This window comes from Phascolarctos cinereus, unplaced genomic scaffold, assembly GCF_003287225.1.
Source record: "Phascolarctos cinereus isolate Bilbo 61053 unplaced genomic scaffold, phaCin_HiC Scaffold_4;HRSCAF=312, whole genome shotgun sequence".
NCBI classification, from domain to species: Eukaryota; Metazoa; Chordata; class Mammalia; order Diprotodontia; family Phascolarctidae; genus Phascolarctos; species Phascolarctos cinereus.
Genome location: NW_027555847.1, coordinates 467,578,716 through 467,599,874, shown reverse-complemented (window position 1 = coordinate 467,599,874; position 21,159 = coordinate 467,578,716). Strand labels below are relative to the sequence as shown.

Here is a 21,159-nt window from a genome sequence, read left to right as displayed (position 1 = left end):
CAACATTTACCAGACAAAACCTGGGTGCGTCTAATTATGATTATTAAAACAATTTCCATGACGATGTCTAATATTATGTTAATTTGAAAACAACTGTGTATGAAAACTGTCGACTATAATACCTAAATTCATTTAATGAAACACATCGTTAAGGCAATTAAACCTCCTGGATGTGATTAAGGAACATAATTACGACACTGTTCTGCGCCATAATTGGGTGTCTTTAATCAAGGGGTAAAGTGATCAGCAACACAGCCATTAGTTTGTATTGTTCTGTCTCTGCTGTCCATCATTCTGATTAGGAATTAACCGCAGTCACCACCAGCCGGCCTTCTTTCCCCCCTTGCATATTAACAGCGAGGGGACACACCGGCTGCAAGATTTACTGCTTAATATTTCTCATTACAAGAAGCCTTCCTTGAAATATTTCCCTTGTAGTCATGATGCTACTCAATTACTATTAGAAATTGTAGCAAATAACAAATCACTGTGTTCAGAAGAAAATGAGATTTCCCCCCACTCACGCGAGTATAGCCCCAGCGGTGTGAAAGAGACTGGGGGTTGGGGGGCGGTGGTGGTATTGTAGCGTTGAGATGTCAGAACAGCTTGGATAAAGGTATTACCATGAAAAGTAATAGTAATAATCACCTTTATTTCTTTTTCACTAATTTCAGACAAATGAACTCTTTTCCCAGCCCAAGAAGTTGCTTGCATGCGGCTCTTTCAATAGTACATTAAACTGGAGTGACCTGGAGAAGGGCTCTTGGTGCTTTAAACTGGTGTCTTTTAGTTCCGGTTGCAGACATCCTTCGTAAGTGGCTTTACCTCCCAGATGTCCCGCCCCCCTCCCTCCCCCTCCTCCTCTCAAAAAAAAAAAAGAGTTTCCCCTGCATCATATGTCCTTGAAGATAGAGAAGGATTAAGAGAAAAAGTGCTTTCCTTTCAAACTTTTCTCTGGACTCTTTCAGTCTTAAAGCTCAGAGATTTTCCTCTCTGCCGCGTAAGATCTTCTGGAGAAGCATGTCTCTCATATTCTATGAAACACTCTTAAGTGTAAGTTGTTTAAACTAACTGCAATAATGCTATGTTCTCTCGGAGGTGTTTCCTAGGTGTGGGTCGACCTGTGTGCTTTGGAGCTGCCCCTGTGCTAGCCTGAAACAGGTTAACCGAGGAGAAACCTAGTACAGAATTGCTTTGGCCAGGCGGCTCTCTTTCCCACATGTTACACCTCGCCAGGGGTTAATATAGATATTTATTTATTTTTAATCTTAGGGAGCTGAGAGGGCAGAAGAGACCCGGAAGACCTGTTCCTGCTTTTCACATCACTCCACTTCAGATCACCTCCTTTCTGTCACTGAGCGCTGACACCAAGTCAGCTTTGCACCATCACTGACCATGACCTACAAAGTGATCTCTTCCCTCTCTTCCTCTTTCTCTCTCTTCCTCTTTCTCTCTCCCTTTGTGAGATGCTCTCTGTGTGTGTGTATGTATGTGTGTATGTGAGAGTGTGTGTGTGTGTATTTGCCCCTTACTACTTCCATAGGTCCCAATATCCTCTTGAAGATCTTGTCCGGCTTTTTCTTTTAATTCTAGGTCCTCTTATCCCAACCCACAAACACCTACAGCGCCCTACTTTGTGGGGAGTCCCGGTGTCAGCTCTTAGAATCAGCCACACACACACACACACCCCATCGAATTCGCTAGGGCTGTCTCTCTCCCCTTAATCCTGGTCAGTCCCCTTACTCCCACTCCACCTCTGAATAGCGCGATTGTCCCAGCATGAGTGACATTGACTTTTCCAATGTAATGACTTATGAAAGATATAATCATGTGTTAAATTGAATCCTCCGTTTAACTGTTAATGGTGTGCTCTGGGCACATTTGCGTATTAGATGCTATGGTAACTAATTACCACTAGAAAAAGGGATAATACACTTCCCAGACTTTGAAAAATAATTATGAGAGTTCACATTCCTGCTAGCAGCGCTGCGCAGTGGATCTGCTGGAATGAGTAAGTAAGTGAATGGGTAAGTGAACTTGTGTGCATGGAAAGGGTTAGATAATGAATCCCGGTCAAGGGAGTTTTCCTATTAAAACCTTTAATGAAAATGTGACTGGGCTGGGGCTGGGGGCGGGGACGAAATTCGAGCCGGCCTCTAAAAGTAATTAAATTGCTCCGTGTAAACATCACATACATAAATAAGTTTTCTTTTTAATTAAAATGCACTAGGCAGAATAAAATGCCCACGTGCTCGAGCAAGTTTACGTCAATTAACTTCTCTTTGGTTGCGGCTGCTCTGGCCGAGACAAATGAGCTGTTCTCCTAAAGCTCTGCCTTATCATAGAGCATCCCACCCCTCCCCATTTCTAATGGGTGGTTTAAACTTTGCTTTTTAATTTTTTTTTAATTTTTAATTTAATTTTATTTTGTAACGATGTTGATTGGGACGAGGCACAGTATCTGACCGAGTAACACCGGCTCTGGGGCAAGAGAAGTTCGAAGACAACCTCTCCCAGCGTGACATTCCTCTGTCTCCACACACATGCCAGATCTTTAAGGTCTCATGCCCAGACAGGGACAAACGTGTCATTTTGCACCCAAAGCGGTAGCAGAGACAGACGGCCACATGATCTGCCTTCGCAGACTACTCTCAGGGTTTCTCACTGCCTTGATAGTGGTATTGCGGAAGGTCAGCGTCGCGCCTTTTATATCTTTTTCATTCCCTTCTTGAGAATACTACACTCAGAGCAATTTTTTTCGCTTTCATGCTCCCTCTTGGCAGAACTTTCTCCCTCCTTGCAGATGCAGTATCTTTTCAATCCTCAAAAGTACCTCGGGACAAAACTAAACACGAGGGGAGGTTTCTTCATTTTCCTCAAACTCTCTCTCGAGTCTGGGGCAGAAGATTTCACACCCTAGAAAACCAGCACCGGAGTGGATTTCCTAGGGCGTGCAGCTGTCTGCTTCATAAGGAGGAGAAGGGCAGACACGCCATACTTCGAATTTCGGGAAATCATCCAGTTCTCAATACAAACTGAGTCCCTCCTGGAGCAAAAGGGAAACTGCTCTTCTTCCCCGAGGTATGGCATGAGTTTAGTTCCCCTGAATCACTAGATTTTCTGGCAATGGGATCAGTAGGCTCCAGCAGTCTCCAATATGCAGAATTAGGATACACCAGGTACCCTAAAATTGCCTCTCCCTTGGATGCTCCCTGATTCGAATTATAGGGATTAAAGAGTATTGAAACCTACATAAGAGAAAGATTAGACTGCCAAAGACTGCACTCCCCAACTTAAATGTTAAAAAAAGCTCCCCAAAGGGCAACTTTAGCATGTGTGACCAGGTAAATAATTACCTTAATTAATTAAATACACTGTGACTTTATTTGTCTTCTTATTCCCCGAAAGGGTTAAATCTTTTCTAAAGATCATAGTTGCCCTTGTCTTCTCAACCTGATTCTGAGACATGTAATAAAATATAAAGCGAATTTATGATCTGTTTCAAGCCTTTTATTGCTGTATTTTTAAATTCATATATGCACATATAAGAACTATGATGTGTGAATAATTTGAAATGCTATAGCAGAATGATACATTTTAGATAAAATGTAACCATATCTTTATATAATTGTCTCAGATTAAAATAAAAAAAGCAAGATAGATTTCAAAGATAGACCAGACTGAAAAAACTGACAGCCATAAACAGCTAGCCAACCATAAATTAACATCTTTACCAAATGCTAACATGGTATGTCAATGGTTATCTAAAGCAAGGATTGTTCTCCCTTAGAAGTTTCAGAATAAAGTTCATGGATATTTAAAATACTCATTATTTTCAAATGTTTCAAAAATACAAAAGTTAACATATTTTACTAGAAGCATAATTTCTATTCAAGAAATGTTTTAAGGAATTTTCTCGACCCTAACCTTCAAATAACAAATACTCCATATCACGGGAAGAAGTTAGATAACTTGCAACTTTTAACAAACCAAAATAAAATTTCACTTCTGAAAGTAAGTACAGAAATATTATCCTGAAAACATAAACTTATTCAAAAGTGTAGTTTTCAAAGTTTAGGGATCAGGATTATTCTTTGCCCTCCATTTAAAATCTTCATTGAATAAAGTGATTGTTCCAATACATGCAGCCAGTTTTCCACATTAAAAGAAAGACAGAGTGGAAAAGACAGAAGGTATTTATACACGTGGGAACACACACATACACATTTCCCTCCTCCTTTGTTTTTGGGTTTGCAAACCATTTCTTAATTAAGTATATAAATAAGGAGTAATTCTATGAGAGTACTAACTAATATTGTTAAAGCCTGTATTGTAATATTAGGCATACTAGTTGTATGTACACTTCATATGCATGTACAGGTATGTGTATGAATTTCTTGATCCATTTTTCATACATACATCTTTAAGATACAAATGTCATAAGTCAGCTAATGCTCCTTTTAAAGTTGATTGTTTAGCTTATGGGGATTTCCTCTTTTAAAAGTTTGCTGAATTATATACTCGCAAAACACTGAGTATTGCTGAATGCATACTTTTTGTTCTCTAAAAATGATAGCCAACATAAAAATACAAAAACTACTTCCAAATATTATTTTTCTTTCCATAAACAATTGTGAAACATTACCAATATAAGAAAAAAGGCATTTCTAGCAACACCCTAATCTGTTAAATAATCATAATACAGGCAGTTAATGAATTTTACTTTAAATAACAAGTCACTAGTTTTCAGAGAGTGACATATAGTGGTTGAATATTGCTCAGTGTGTTGTTGAAAATTTCCTTTTACTAGTGTCATTTACTTCATATTTATACCTATTTAAAATGACCAAAACATGACATTGACATAGATAGAATATCCATACCTGGCATTTTTCAGAACTCCATTGCCTTAGAATAAGTATATATTACTAGAATTATATGAAAACAGATACATGATCCAATTGTTTTTCTTGGAACTTTTGCTTTCTCTGTTACATGAAATACACCAGGAGTATCATCTTAAAAAGCAATGTTCTTAAAAGTTGCAAGTTGTAGTTCAAATAATGTATGTAATTACCAATATTGAACTCTTAGAGAAACCACAACAAAAGAGCTAATAAGTGGTTTTTTAAAACCTAGGAAATGTGATTTTGAGAGTTGCAACGTTTACTTTGACTATGATAGTGTTAAGTTTGTGAGATTGCCTATCAAACTTTGTGTTTTAATAAAGGTGGAATCGGCATTTGTGTGAGGCAGTTTTAAAATCAGTACACATGCATTTCCAGAATTACCCACTTATTTATTCGATTTAACCTCATTTCAAGATTCAAAGGTATTCAAAACAAAGAAGAGGATGCTGACAGATGGTTCAAGGTACTTTCCATCCTGGACAGTGAATAGTAACCTCTTCCATGCCTCTAAAAAGAGAGGCAGGACCTTATGGCTATTAGGCACCTATACTGGTTTCTGAAGAAAGCCAAGTATCTCAGTGTCATGCCCTAAATTGGTCTGTCATGGAGATAGTTGGAAGGACACTTCATCTTAATAATAATCTATTGGAGACTTCTATTTTATAGCATTCTAAATGATACCCACTTACTGACGTGTTTGAACTTCTATGGCTATTGAGTAATCTCTAAATATAATTTTGCTTTGGTTGTATTCATAGTATGACAGAAATCTCTCAACAGTCAACAAGGACTGTTGTCTTACCTGGTTTTGCTTAAATGTGTTTTTTGGCTATAAGGAAGTTCATGATTTATTTTGGGGGGGAGAGAACATAAGGACAAAAGGCATAAGATATCAAAGACCAAATTTAATGAAATATCACTTGTATCTCCTTCTTCAACTCTTTTCCCATAATAGCAGGCTGTCAATGACTATAACCTAGCAAAGTCAGTCTAGCATTATTTGCATACATATTAGACATTGCTTGTTAACTAATGACTCACATTTCTTTACCCCCTATTGCAAGTTATATAAGTAACAAAATAGAGTAAGGTGTGTGTGGTTTTTTTTGGGGGGGGGAGGGAGTGGACAAATTACAAGAAAAGTATCCATGAAACTACTTTTAAGAATCATATTAAAGGGTGGGAAAGTCACTTTGTGGAAGGTGGCATTCAGGCAGCAGACACTATTTTCCAAATAATTATTTGTAAATTGTAAATAAAGAAACACTAGACATTCTATTCATAAACCCTGGGAATTTCTAAAGTTACATTTTTTCCTGCTCCTTTTCTTTGTCATAAATTTATATACACAATACCATTTTAAAAACCAGGAGGTAATATTACAAAAATCATTCAGGTAAGCAATTATTTTTATTAGCTAGTGACATTTCTCCACCCTCCCATCTACCTAAATAGTTTTATGTTTCCAAATTTATCTCCAGTTCAAAACAGTGCAGCACATTTTTCATTTCCCATAACTTTGCTCACAGAAAGCAATGAAAAAAATAATCACTTACAATGAAAATTTAAGTTCAAACATCAGTGAGTATGATTGGGATAATCACTATAAGACAGTATAATACATTGTTCTAGATAATAATCAAGAGTATTTTTATGGAATCTATCATCATAGTTTAAAAAAGTGAAAATTGTTATGAGTCATAATCTTACTTTGCAAACTGCTTAATTAATGTAAGACAAAATGCTAGTTCTGCTAAGTCCTGAGTAGTAATGTGAGAACCCACTAACTATATGCAAGGGAAACATTTTTTTCAATTAGTATTGATTCAAGAATCCCCAGTTTCATCAGGATGGTCATTCCTTCCACAAGGCAATTTCTTTCATGAGTTGATTCTGTGTCTTCCTCTCCTTCTTCCCACTTTAGATCCCTTTCCCCAATATATTAGCTGAGGCTGAGAATTCTAGTTATGATCTATGCTGGACCTGGGTTAAAGATTCCCCCCCACCCCCAAACCTATGTTCAAATCCTTTCCAGCTTTATAGACTCTTCTGGAACTCATTCTCTCTTCAGTCGCTTCCATGTTGCAATGAAGCATCAGGGTAAGGCTTGAAGTGGACACTTATTCCCTTTGCACATGATTTCACAGTAGTAGGGAATATGAAAACTTCAAAATCACTAAGATTTAGTCCTTAGTACTGACTTCAAATTTAAAATACTAAACAAAATAGAAGAAGCCCACTTTATATTTGATTTTGCAACTGATATTTATTTCACCTCTTGGAGGAAAAGATTCATATTGTAATATCTTAATCTACCTCCTATTTTATTCTCCAAATACAATGGATCCTTTAGATTATCTCAGTTTACTTTTGTTTTGTTTCGTTTTAGGCAGTTGGGGTTAAGTGACTGGTCCGGGGTCACTCAGCCAGTAAGTGTCAAGTGTTTGGTCTGAGGCCGGATTTGAATCAGTTACTCCTGACTTCAGGGCTGGTGCTGTATCCACTGCGCCACCTAGCTGCCCCATCTCAGTTTATTTTTGCAACATTCATACACACATTCCTCTCTGGGTGCCCCAATCTATTTTTCCATCACTTGAATGCTCACAGTTTTTACCCAATTTCAGAAATGTTTGGCAGTATCTTTATGGTTTGTGGAGATACTATGCCTGAAGAAGGAGTAATATGCTTATGTGTCTTCCTAAGCTGGGCATTCTACTCTTTACTGACAAGTATCACAATACAAGTGATATCTTTTAAAGTCCTTCAAGAGCTGATGGTTAAGAAGAATGAGCTTTAATAATTTGTTCCAGAGACGAGACACCTCTGTTAGTTCTTTTAATTCAAGTATGGCTAGAAAAAGATGACATGTTTGAACTCTGGAGACTAGTCTAGCTAAGTGTGGAGAAATTCATTTCCAGAGGGCTGACCACTGGATAATTAATGTCTTGATGGTGGTAATCTATGAAGACCATTAACTAAGGCATTGAGGGGTGGGAGCAAGGCAGATTTTGATCTCTATTGGTAGAAAGAAACTACAGTGATAAAACCACTGATCTTTTAAAAAAGAAAAAAATCATAACAACATGTTTCAGGATTCTAAGTTCATACTTTGTTAAAACTAGGCAAACAGGACTAATTCTAAGTAATAAATGAAAGCTCAATCTGAATTCTTGAAATTCATTTTAACTCAATAGACATCAAGTACCTATTTTATTCAAGACCCTGTACTAGGCACTATTAGAGGACAAGGGCTCTACTCTCAGACAACTTTGACTGAAAAGACATTTACAAATAACTACGACATAAGGGGAAATGTGATAATTGCAAAGGGTATGTTCAGTCAGAATTGTATGGAAAATTTGAGTAGACAAATATTTTTATCTGGAGGTGGGGTGGGGAAAGATGGGCAGGAAGGGTTTGATGATGGAGGTGGCACCTGAAATATACCTTGAAAGAAGGGGACATGGGGACAGAGAGTAAGCTATTTAGAGGCAGTTTGGAGATGGGTACAATGAAACTTTTCTCATGTTGGTTTTAATATATCTCGGTCGGCATAAGAAATTAAATGAAATTTTGGGGGGAATTTTGAGGAAGTGGTAAACAACATGCGAAAGCCAGTAGATGACACAGAGCCTATGACCAAATACTTAACCCAAATTTTATACTAAGGTACTGTAAACACCCCATTAAAACAGAAAATTCAGACTTCCTTTCTGGTATGAAGAGAGAGCCAAAAAAATGTACACGGTTTTTCCAGGTCACAGGGGCACCATGCCCCTAAACCCTACTATGGGGAAGGGATAAGTGTCTGTCTGTTGGCTTCAACTGTCTCAGTAAAAGTAGAAGGTGAGATCACCTTTTGGGACTGAAGATAAAGGGGGTAGAGTTGATTGTTTGAGGACAGAAGAGAATATTTTAAACAACCATTGTGAAGAATGAGATAGCGCCCCCAGAGATGGAAAGTGTAGCTATGGCTAGCATAAATACTTATTTAAGAGTTTGTGATTCCCTCCAGAATCACAGAGTTGGAAGGTACTTCAGTGCCTTTCTAATCCAAACTATACTTGAAAAAGAATCCTCTTCACAATTATCTGCTAAATGGCTATCCCATCTTTCTTCTGAATGTCTTAAATATGGGAGAACCCCCTACCTCTTGAAGAAGACAATTTTACTTTTGATTAGCTGCAACTAGCAGGAAGTAGAACTCAGCCACTCAAGAGTAGGAGCCAGAGTCAGATGGTCCAAGTTAACCGGGTTGAGGGTGGGGTTTGAGGGTATGGAACAGGAATTAGAGAAATTAAGGGATTGAAGGATGGAGGAAGAGGGAAATCAACATGAGATAGTGGAAAACCAACTATAATCAGTAGATCTAGGTTCAAGTTCTAACCCTGCTACTTATTACTTGGATGACTTTGGACAATTGTCTCTGAGCTTCAGTTTCCTCATCTGAAAAATAGCAGGTTTGGGCTTGATCTATTCCAGCTACTCTACAATTAGACGAAGACTGGCATACCACAGCCTGGGAAGATAGGAAAGAATTCTTGGACCCAAGGTTGTGATGATGAAGGAGAATACCAGGAACAGGAAGAGTGAATGAGTAGAAAAAAAGGAAAGGGACAAAATCAGAATTACAAAATAACTTAAAAGCAATCCAACTTTATTATTTCCAAGTTCATTTAGTAATATGAGGAGCCAAAGATTAACAAAACATGTTGATCTGCCTTTAACACAAGGATAAGAATATAATATGGTTTATAATAACACTATATTATTAATTCCTTGATTATACTGGACTATAAAATTTTCTTTAAAAATGTTCTTAATATTTTATGAATATACTTCTGTTTCTCCTCGACCCATATAGCTATCCTTTGCAACAAAGAATAAAAAAAAAGAGGAAAAAAAGCAGTTCAGCAAAATAAATCAACATATCAACTAAGTCTGATAGCATATGTTATTTTTCACTTTCATAGCCCTTCACCTCAGTAAAGAAGGGAGGGGAGTACAATTTCTCATCTCTTCTTCAGACTCAAGCTTAGTCATTATAATTACAGAGCATTCAGGTTTTTTCTCTATTTACATTGTAATCATTGTATATATTACTGTCACAGTGCCATTTGCTTCATTTTCCCCCATGCTTCTCTGAATTCTTCACAGTCACAATTTTTTTTGGTGCAACAATAAATCATTACATTCATACACAATTTGTTTAGTCATTCCCCAATTTATGTCCACCTAAGTGTGGATGTCTTTGTTTCCAAGTCTTTTAAAACTGCATAGTGCTGTTATGCATTTTCTCTTGTACATGGGACCTTTCTGTCTTTAATACCTGTGAGTATTTATGTAATAGTGGGACCTTTGGGCCAAAAGGTCTTTCCAGTCAAAGTTCTCTGACAGCAGAGCCCCTGTCCTGTAATTGTGCCTAGGCATAATTACTAGTACAGGGTCTTAAATAAAGGGATAAAAAAAAGGAACAAAATAACCTCTTAGTCATTTTCTTAGTATAATCCCAAATTTCTTTCCTGAATGATTGGGCTAATTCACAACTTCTCCAACAGTATATTAGTTTGCCTATCTTTCCATAATCCCTCTATCTTTTGCCATTTTTGCCAATTTTGTGGGTGTGAGGTAAAACCTTGGAGGTATTTTGATTTTCATTTCTTTTATTATCAGTGTTTTAGAGTGATCTTTTTTATGGTTAACAGTTTGCAAGTCTTTTTTGAACTGTTTGTTCATGTTCTTTAAGCACTGGTCCACTGAGGAATAAGACCTTTTGGTCTTATTCATTTGTGGTAATTCAATATATATCTTGATATCCGATGCTTATCAGTGATATTTAATTCATTTTTTCTCAGCCAATAACATCTCTTCTTAATCTGGTTGCATTAATTTTGTTCATGAAATTGTTGAAGTGACTTGCCCAGGATCACACAACTAGCTAATATATATCTGAGATAGAAATGGAATCCAAGTATTCTTGACTGCAAGCCCAATGCTCATTAATTAAGTTATGCATTGCCTCCATTAGCCTTAATCAATGAGGCTTTGATATGCGCAGTTTTATGGCACTTTGTATGAACTTGGAGTGAGGAGCCCCATTTTCAGTTTGGGGTCTTATTTCTAACTGTGCCAGTGTGGGTACTGGAGCTTTGGCTCAGGAGCTTTAACAACCTCATTTGTATGGTGGCCATGACAATCCATGCCTCCCAGGGAACAAAGTGCTTCATAACCACCATAGTGCTAGATAGGTGTGCTTTTTCACCACAGTTTTCTTCACTTAGCCTGTTGCATAGAGCACCACCATGGATTCGTTTTATTTCATTTGCTTTGGGAGGCCAGAGGCTCAGTGAGGATTGTGAAATGAGGGACATGTTCAGGGTTGGCACTGTTTGTCATGATAACTGAAAGGGAATCAAATAATTATGCAATTAAATTAAACTTAGGTCTCAAAGAGTGTAATGTTTAAAATAAAAGCCTCAATTTCTCTTCACATTGTGTTCCAGTGGAGACAGAGAGCTGTGAGTAAGGATCATTTTGACACAAAACATTTCACTACAGACCCTGTAGCACTGATGCTTACAGTCAGTGGACTGGAAGTGATGTCAACATTCTCTCAAGCAATAAAGCCATTTCTAATGTGCTGAACAATCACTGAAGAGATTATTGTCCCTATGTCAGCCTATGCAACCAAAGAAGATTGGGCTGTCACTTAAAAAAGTGATCCTATATAAAAGTAAAGTTTGTTCTCTTGAGCTAAAAGTATAAAAAGCAATGAGCAGCTAGGTGGCGTAGTGGATGTTGTGCCAGGCCTGGAAACAGGGAGACCTGAGTTCAAATCTGCCCTCAGACACTTAACTAGCTGTGTGACCATTGGCAAGTCATTTAACCCTGTTTGCCTCAGTTTTCTCATCTGTAAAATGATCTGGAGAAGGAAATGGAAAACCGCTCCAGTATCTTTGCCAAGAAAACCCCAAAAGGGGTCACAAAGAGTTGGTCACAACTGAACAACAGTAACAACAAATAAAAAGCAATAAAGCACAATTTCAAATGATGAAATTTTGATGTGAAATCAAGTCATTTAATCTTCTGCACAACCCATTTAATGAAAGCATACCTAGGCAATGCAAATATTATTGATATTATATGTAAAGATGACATTTTCATCTAATATCACAAATTAAATATTTTCTTCTTTGAGTTTTGTTTTTTTTTAACTTGTTGGTAATATCCACTGCTTACACAATTTTCCAGAAATATTCATGGGAGAATTTTCCCATGAAGTAACAGAACTACAGAACTTTGATCTGTGTCTGAATACTCATAGCTCTGTCAGAGATTTTGTCACACATTGGTCTATAAGAATCAGAGCTATACAGAACCCATAAATTCTTCCATAATATAATTTCTGTTATCATATTGTAAATACAGTCTTAAAGGTGTACATATGGTTAACACACTAAACATACTTAGTCAATTAAGGAAGGAAGCGAGACTCCTCAGAATGTTTTGACATCATAATGCCAGCTCTAAAACTGGACTATATTTTTTTGCTGGACTGACCAGATGTCTTGGCATCATGGAATGAAAGCACACACCACTTAATAGGGAAGCATGCTTAAAAAAATAAAACAAGAAGGAGAAAAACATAATTTCATTTCCAGAAATAAAAACAAAAAAGGGGGTGAGGCAGAAGGGAAAGACATTGATATTTTGGGGCAAACATCTTTTTCCTCTCTCTCCCCCTTTTTTTTTTTAACATCTTAGCTTATACCTAAAGGAAACATCTGACTGAGGATCCTGAATACCAAAAAGAATTCGGGAATTTTTGAATTTTGGGGGTTTGTCTTCAATTAATTCTGCATCAAAATACATAAAAAAGAGAATTATAAACTGCTTTATCTGAAGCACTGCTAAGAATCGGCCGGGACATTTGCTGATTCCAGATCCAAATGGTATTAGAAAATAAGGCAACTCTTGTCCCCTTTTGAAAAAGGTAGTTTTCTTCTTGCCATCTTCTACAAAACGATCAAACTTAAACTCCTATGAACAACAATTGAGATTGTCACAGTTAGGTAAGTTACATGAAATGTTTTTCATTCAATTTGATTGTAAATTTCTTTCTCTTTCTGATTTCATAATCTTTCCTAAAATTCTATCCATTTCAAGAAGTCAAACTTGAGTAACTATAAGCAAAGTGTGGCTTCCCATGTAACTAACTCAAACACTACTAGCAAATCAGTCCTCACACACCAAATGGAAAAGAAAAATGTCCATAAGCCCCACCATTTTCTATTATTATTGTTATTGTTATTAGCCAACATTTATATATTGCTTAACGTTTGCAAACAACTTTACATTTATTATCTCATTTGACCCTCCCAACAACCCTAAGGAATAAGAACTCTTATTGTCTCTATTTTACAGGTGAAGATACTATGGCTGATAGAGGTTAAGTGACCTTCCCAAGGCCATATAGCTAGTTGACAACTAACACGGGAGTCAAAATCAGATCATCCTGACTCCAAGTTCATCACTCTGCCACCTTGTGACCATATGCTTTGTGTATATTCTATCTGGGAAATCTTATACTTAAGAAAACTAAATATAAGAATTTCTCATATATACATGGGGATCTACTCATGCACGTATATGCATATGTACATGTATATACATATGCATGTGTTTATATGTTAGAATAGATCGATGGACAGATAAATAAATAAGCTCCCTCACCACTGCTTCTTCTCCACTAGCAACACCAGAAGTGCATGATTCTCTATCATGTTTCCCCTCCCCTTTTAGCCATTTCAGTAGATTTCAGTACTTGGGGTTCAGAATTTAAAGGGAGCTCAAATTCACAGCCACTATTAGTATTTCCTAAGAGAGGCAGCATGGTAACTTGGAGGCCAAAGACCTGACTTTCAAAACTTGACTCTGTCATTCATTAGCCACATGACCTTGGGGCAAGCTCACTCAATCTTTTCCAGCCTCAGTTTCTTCATCTAAAAGAAGGGGACAGTAATACTTACCTTGCTTACCTCACAAAGTTGTTATAAGAAAAACAATTTGTAGTTTATAAACAGGAGCTCTTAATCATATTACTCATTAGATAGGCTTTTGTGTGCTATCTTGTGAACCTAACCATCCTTTATGGCATTGTTTCTGTAGGAAAATACTTTGCAAGTATCATACAATCAATTTACAAGCAGACTTTTGGAACATAGCCTATTTGTAAGTGGAAATTACCTGTTAAATTATTCTTAGCACAGTGCTTAGTCACTTACTGACAACTGAAAAGGAGCAAGGAGCTAGAGAGGGGACTGCCAGTTCTAGGCTTCATGTCTTTTGGTGTGTGCTTATTTTCCTTGTGGAAATTTTATTGAAATGAATTCAAAATAAAATTAAAAAAACCCTTAGGGTTAACTCTGCATTTGAATCCAGTTTCATATAAGTTACATTATTTATAATAGAAATATTATGGACACAGTTTAGCTTGAGTCTTGGGCTTGTCATTTTAATTTCTTTTTGCTGCCAAAATGTGATGGTTCAAATATCACTTGAGTTTCTGAGAAAAGGCTGGGTGACCTTATTTCAGCCTATGGTGAATTAAGCTATTTATTCAATTAGTGCATGTGGTGTGCATGAAAATGGCCAGCTCCTTCCTGTACTTGGTCTCTCATTAGCATTAGTCCTGCTCAGTGCACAGCTTTCACATGAACTACCTAAAGTCAATGCAAAGAAGCAAGTCAGAGAGACACCAGTGCAGCTTTTGGTAATAAACACCATTATAGGTAGCTTATTTCTAAAACCACTGAAAAAGTGGTTTAATAATTTGCTTCCCTGTATATGTTACTTATCTGATCAGAGGAACCATTTTTGCAAACCAGTATCTGGTTGGTTGATTCCATGATTTAGTCTCGTCAAAATTTACTCAAAAAAGTAAGGTTCTCTATCACTGTGTTTTCTCAGAATCTCAATAAGCAAATACACACACATGCATATATACATACATGCTCTGTAAAATGAGCTGGAGAAAGAAATGGCAAACCACACAATTGAACACACAACTGAAAAATGACTGACCAACAACACCATATGTGCATACAATCCTATGATTCTGTGATAATGAAGCCTCAAAACCATTTCCAAATCTTAAAAATTAAGGTCCTTCTCAACCTATGCCAACTTTTCCAGACTTCATTATCACAAAATCATAGGGTCATAAATTTGAGTTCAAGGGAAGCTTAAAGGTTATCTACTCTAATCTCCTCATTTCGCAATTAGGGAAACTGAGATCCAGAGAAGTTAATGACTTGACCAAGTCACACAGACTGTAAGTCAGGATTTGAACCCCAGGTCCTTTGAGCCCAAACTTCACCAATTTTCCTTTATAATGAAGTGCCCAAATAGAATTGGTCAAAGAAAAGGGAAAAGTGCAATGAAAAGTAATCCTGATTTTAGTTTGTAGTAAATATTTTTTGAACTGAATCAATGCTTAACCAGACTCAAAAAGTTAATTCATGAAGCTTTGTGAGTGTGTTTTTGTTTTTAAAACCATGATAGACCAGAGAAGAATCAGAAACTTCTGGGGGCAAACACAGTATTTTATTAAAATATTTGCTTTTATTTGCAAAAACAAAACCATTGACTATCCCCATCCCAACCCACAACATTTTAAAACTTTGCACTGGATGATGCAATAATAATGACAAATATTAAGTTCAAGATTATTAAGCACTTAATATTTGCAAGTCACTCGGGAGCAGAAAGACAAAAACCAGAACAGTCCTTGCCCTGAAAGCGCTTACATTCTACTGGACAATTAACTTTTTTTGATCCATTTTTTCCTCCTGAGGTCCCTGCTTAGATTTCAAGCACTTTGTAATATCAGTGGATTTAGTACCATATGGTGCTAAGGCATAAGAGAATGGATCTGAATTGACCTTAGCAGCTAAAACTAAGAACAAATATTCACTCTTACAAATTTCCTTCTTCTGCTAGAGCTAAAAGTAGAAGATGAACATTGCTTTTTAGGATCACAACTTTTAGAGCCAGAAAGGTCCTAGAGATTAGCTAGCTGAATTCCCTCAATTTTTAGATGAGGAAAACAGACCTAGACATGGGAATGACTTGCCTAAGATCACAGAAATAGTACATGAGAGAGCCAGGATACAAACCTCCATATACTCTGACTTCTGATTAGCTCTTGTAATATAAATTAAGTAGTAAGTATGCATACTCTCATTTTAGAGAAGATTTTGAGATTGTACTGGCACCCAGGACATGGCTCTTGGTAGCTATTTGACAGTCAAGTTTAGCGAAGCATTCCTTCATAGAAGGGATGTATTTCAGTGTCAATTTTCTTTAAGTCACAAACTTCATGGTCAGATTTTAAAACAAAATACCAAATATTCCAGGTGAGGTATTCTTTCTTTTATTACCCTTCTGGTAAAAAGGTTCCTGGTCCTTTTGATCCTTCAGGGAGAAACTTCCCTCTCTTTTAGGATGGGACACTTTTCCATTCCCTCACCCCCAAACCCCCAATTCCAACTCTAGATCTAAAAAAAAAAAAAAAAAAAAACAACTGGCATTTTCTTCTCTATTTTTTAAGGCTGAATTTGCACAGCCAGTCTTCTCATATTTTTTCTTACAGATTAGACCGATTCTTTGTGACCACTTTTGCTTAATGGAATGTTTATGTGCTGTTATTTGTTATATTATTGTATACAATGTGATCCAGTAACACTAGTCTCCTGGTTGTTCCATGAACAAGATACTTCATGTCTTGACTCTGGGCATTTTCTCTGGCTGTTCCCCATGCTGGAATGCTCTTCTTCCTCTGTTCTGCCTATTGACCTCTCCGACTTCCTTTGAGCCTGGCTAAGGGCAGCTAGGTGGTGAAGTAGATGGAGTATCTGGCATGGAGTCAGGAAGAATTATCTTCCTAAATTCAAATCTGGCCTCAGACACAGCTTACTAGCTGTGTGACCCTGGGCAAATCACTTAACCCTGTTTGCCTCAGTTTCCTCATCTGGAAAAGGAAATGGCAAACTACTCCAGTATCTTTGCCAAGAAAACCCCAAAATGAGGTCACAAAGAATCAGACACGACTCTAAATGATAAGAAAAAAATTTTTCTTTTACTGGAAGCCTTCACCAACCCCTCTTAATTCTAATGCCTTCCCTCTGCTAATTATTCCTTATATTTATTCTGTACATAACTTTCTTTGCATATATGTGTTTGCATTTGTCTGCCCCATTAGATGGCAAGCTCCTTAAAGGCAGGTTGTTTGTTTGTTTTTTTGCCTCTTTTTGTATCCCCAGTGCTTACCACAGGGCCTAGCACATAGTAGGCACTTAACAAACACTGACTGATAGTTTGAATATTACAGCTAATATCATAAGTATGGGTCCCTAAATTCTAGTGCCTAGATAACACCTTTTTTCTTTTCCTTTTGTTTCCTAGACTGCCTTGCTTTGGAATAAATGTAAGTCCATAGGATAAAGTTTGCCTGATATCCTAGAAACCCCAAATACTCAACTCTAAGTGCTTAACAACTTTGTGAGAGCCACTCACTTATTTGGGGCTTACAGGAACCTGTTTTCTTTCTGATTACACTGAGCCTGCTTATCTTATTGTTGGGTGAGTTCAGAATACTATTTACATTGTCCTTCCAAATAGGCAGGGCCAGTAAGCTTCCTGTGGGAAGGGACACTGGGAATTTTTTTTTCCAGACCTCCAGCTGGATTCCATATGTGGTTCAGGGACTCTTGCAGAAAATGTTGCAAGGACCAAGAGGAATTTTACTGCACTGAATATGATCTGTGAGTGTAGGTCAGGAGCAGAGGATGGGCCCTTAGTGAAAGAGGCAGAGAGTGAGTGCCTCAGTTTTTCCTGGCCTCAGTGATAGTTTTTTTTTTAGAGCACTTGGTATGTTAATGAGTACAGTTACCTAAGAACTAAGCCAAAACAGTCTGGTTACTCAACTGAGGGTGAGGGTGTCACTTCCATTCGATCCCAGCTCTAAACATTTTCTGGGAAATTCCCTATGACAATTTTTTTTAAGATAGGAAGCTGGATTTTCTTTGCTTTAACATTTTTTCTTTATTGTCTTTGAGTCAGAGAAGGCCATTTTGAACATGAAGAAGGTCTCAGTTAAGTACTAAGCAATTAATAACCAGATAAATTTTGTAAAAATTTTTTGCTGAATCTGCATAACTCAGTATTTGAGGGAAGGAGGCACTTTAGTTTTCCTGTACATATGGGACTACATAAGACCTGTGCAAAGTTGGCCATTTGTAGACTCTTTCCTATACGGCACTGGGGAAGGAAGTAAAAAGAAAATGCTTATTCCTTCTGAGGACTTCAGAGAACTGTTGCAGATTGGGGATATGGATAATGTGGTCAAAATGTACCTGGCCAATATGGTGAGGATGGCAAAGTTTTAAGCTAATAACCCACTTGACCCATCTTCAAAGAAAATCAATCCAGCAGCAATAGAGCAACTCATCCAATGACCATACCACGGCTAAAAGCAAGTGTATTATGGGAAATGCTTTGTAGTAATCACTTTAATTTTGAGCCCACTGTACTACAGACCAAATAAATGTTTAAGAAGGGAGTGTTTGCCCTGGATTATGTGGAGGTTTTTTTTTTTAATTTCTTGTTATATTTTCTTAGTAACTGTCCCTTCATAAGATGTTAATTGGTTAATTAACATACAGGAGAAATCAATTAGCCAATTAATTACATATTAGGATGATATTATTTGGGGAAATAGTATTGAGGGAACATACCAGATAGGGGCTCTTGAGTGATAGTACTAGAGAAACAACCCCCAAATTCCTCTAGGTTACCCCTAGAACTCTGAGGAAAGAAAAAATCTTGATCTGGGAACCTTACTTGTTAGTTAGTTGTGGGTTGAGTGTAACTTGCAGTTGACCCAATTCTCTAATTGCTATGGGTAAAGCCCATAGGAACCATATTCTCTGGAATCTCTGTAGGATTAGGTTTTCCTTTTGAGTTAGGATGCTTGATTTTCTCTTTCTTTTATGTGAGTTTAATATAAACCTGGCATGTTTATGTGGGTCAAGAGTAGCAAGACTCCTCATAGAGAAAAGGAGAGGGCAAGAATTAGGGTCCCCCCTTGACCTAGCAACCATCTGTTGTTGCACTTGGTACTTAGATCACCGCAAAATACAAGGCCCTCCTCATCCCCCTTGGGAGAAGAAGAGGAATAGAACCTCAATCCCTGATGCTAAAGGTCTGAGGTTGCTATACTTATTCAGGAACTCCATTAGGGTCTAGGCTTTCTTTCTGAGAAGGAACGCTTGATCTTTTTCCTTTCTTTTTTTAAAGTTTTCTTCTTCTCTTTGTGGGGTGGAACAAGGAATTTATTTTGAAAGTACCAAGACAGACAGTAACCCACTGGAATGTTGCAAGTGATATTTGTTAAAATTTATCATCATATATAGGGAGGTATGGCAGAACTTAATTGCTAGAGTTGATTATGAACTGCCACATAAGACTTTCCCTGGGACTCTAAAGAGAAAGATATTGGGGAAGAAATTCTAAAATGACAATGCAGAACCTCTCCAAGACACTAGAAAGCTAATGAAGATTTAGGAATATGGACTTTGCAAAACATACTCCAAAAGATGCTCAGAGGCAGCAGATATTAAACTTGGGTGAGAGTGGAAAGGCTGCAGTTGATTAGGTCAATCGATCACTCTATCTCACTTAAAAGTAACTAACAAGATACTATAACTCTAACATTTTTACCAGGTGGAAACATCTCTATTGAATTGATCAATCAATTAATGTTGTTGCTGTTAAATTGTTTCAGTCATGTCTGACCCTCTGTGATAGCATTTGGGGTTTTCTTGGCAAAGATACTAGAGTGGTTTGCCTTTTCCTTCTCCAGCTCATTTGACAGATGAGAAAACTGAGGCAAACAGTGTTAAGTAACTTTCCCAGGGTCACACAGTTAGTGTCTGAGGCCAGATTTGAATTTGTAAGGATTAATCTTCCTAACTCTAGGCTCTGTGCTCTAACTACTGTACCACCTAGTTGTCCAATCAATTGATAAAAGACAATATTAAATTAATATGCCTTGTCATACCTTATGGGTCTTCTAAAAATAGTATGTTGGTTTGGAACCAAGTTATTATCCAGCGGGGTTCTAGGGAAGAACAGTTCCAACCAAGTCTCTGAGAGGAAATTAGTCTTCCCTGGGGGGAAATAATGACCACAGGAACTTCAGAGGGTTTAAGGATTTGGACTTCTCATCCATGTCCTTGAAATGGCCCTGGGATATTAATGGCTCATGGAAGAATCTGCAATGGAACCTAAGGACAAACTAGCCATATTGGGGAAAGGCTGCTTTATGCAAAACTCTTACACAGAACCTAGCTGGAAGCCCCACAATGCCCATGGAGAACTTCATGAGGATCTTTCCTCCTTTAAAAAAAAAAAAGAAGAAGAATGGACTTCTCTCAGAAGGTCTTCCGGGAGCTATTGTATCCTTCTTTTGTCATTTGTGCTCTAAGCCTGAGCCCATTTTACTCTTTATTCTATATGTAATTATGGGAGAACATGCTCCTGGTTTGGGAGCATGTTTAGTATTAATTGCTCTGCACTATGCCATCTTAGAAAATACACTTAGAAAATTTCTAAAAGCTCCACGGTCGAATCGATATTAACTGCTAATCAATGGAGGAAGCACCACAGTGGGAAATTGGGTTCCATAGCATTAGAAAGATACCCACAATCCCTTGGTGCCACCCCAAGAACACTGAGGGGGAGATGTAGTCAGTCATTCTCTAGGGATTCAGTTTGCCAATGTAAAATGTAACGTAAAAGATACTATAGGAATGAAACCAGAGCTTACGTTGCACTTGTATTTGAATCTCTAGCACGTGGAATATCTGTCACATAGTAAGGTGAACAGAGCAGTAAACCTGGAGTCAGGAAGACTTGAATCCAAATCTGTCCTCAGATATTTACTGTATGGCCTCAGGCAAGTCACAAACCTCTGTCTGCCTCAGTTTAATAATCTATAAAATGAGGGAAATAATAGTATTCACCTCCCAGGATTGTTGTGAGGACAAAGTGAAATAACTCTCATAAAGCACTTTAAAAACATTACATGCCATATAAATGCTACTTAATATTATGATAATGTTTTAAATTAATCATTCATTCATTCATTTATGGTCCCCCCTGACAAACACAGGCATACACAAGACAT

At 37.4% G+C, this 21,159-nt stretch overlaps 1 protein-coding gene across 1 annotated transcript in view; it reads right to left on the bottom strand.

Moving 5' to 3' along the window:
• Positions 1–9,550: 9,550 nt before the first annotated feature.
• Positions 9,551–21,159, bottom strand: part of CYP7B1 (cytochrome P450 family 7 subfamily B member 1) — a 280,114-nt gene continuing 268,505 nt past the window's right edge. Inside the window, exon 6 of the mRNA XM_021002118.2 lies at positions 9,551–12,950. Coding sequence (XP_020857777.1) covers positions 12,663–12,950 — 288 coding nt within the window. The 3' untranslated portion in view covers positions 9,551–12,662. The remainder of the gene's footprint in view (positions 12,951–21,159) is intronic.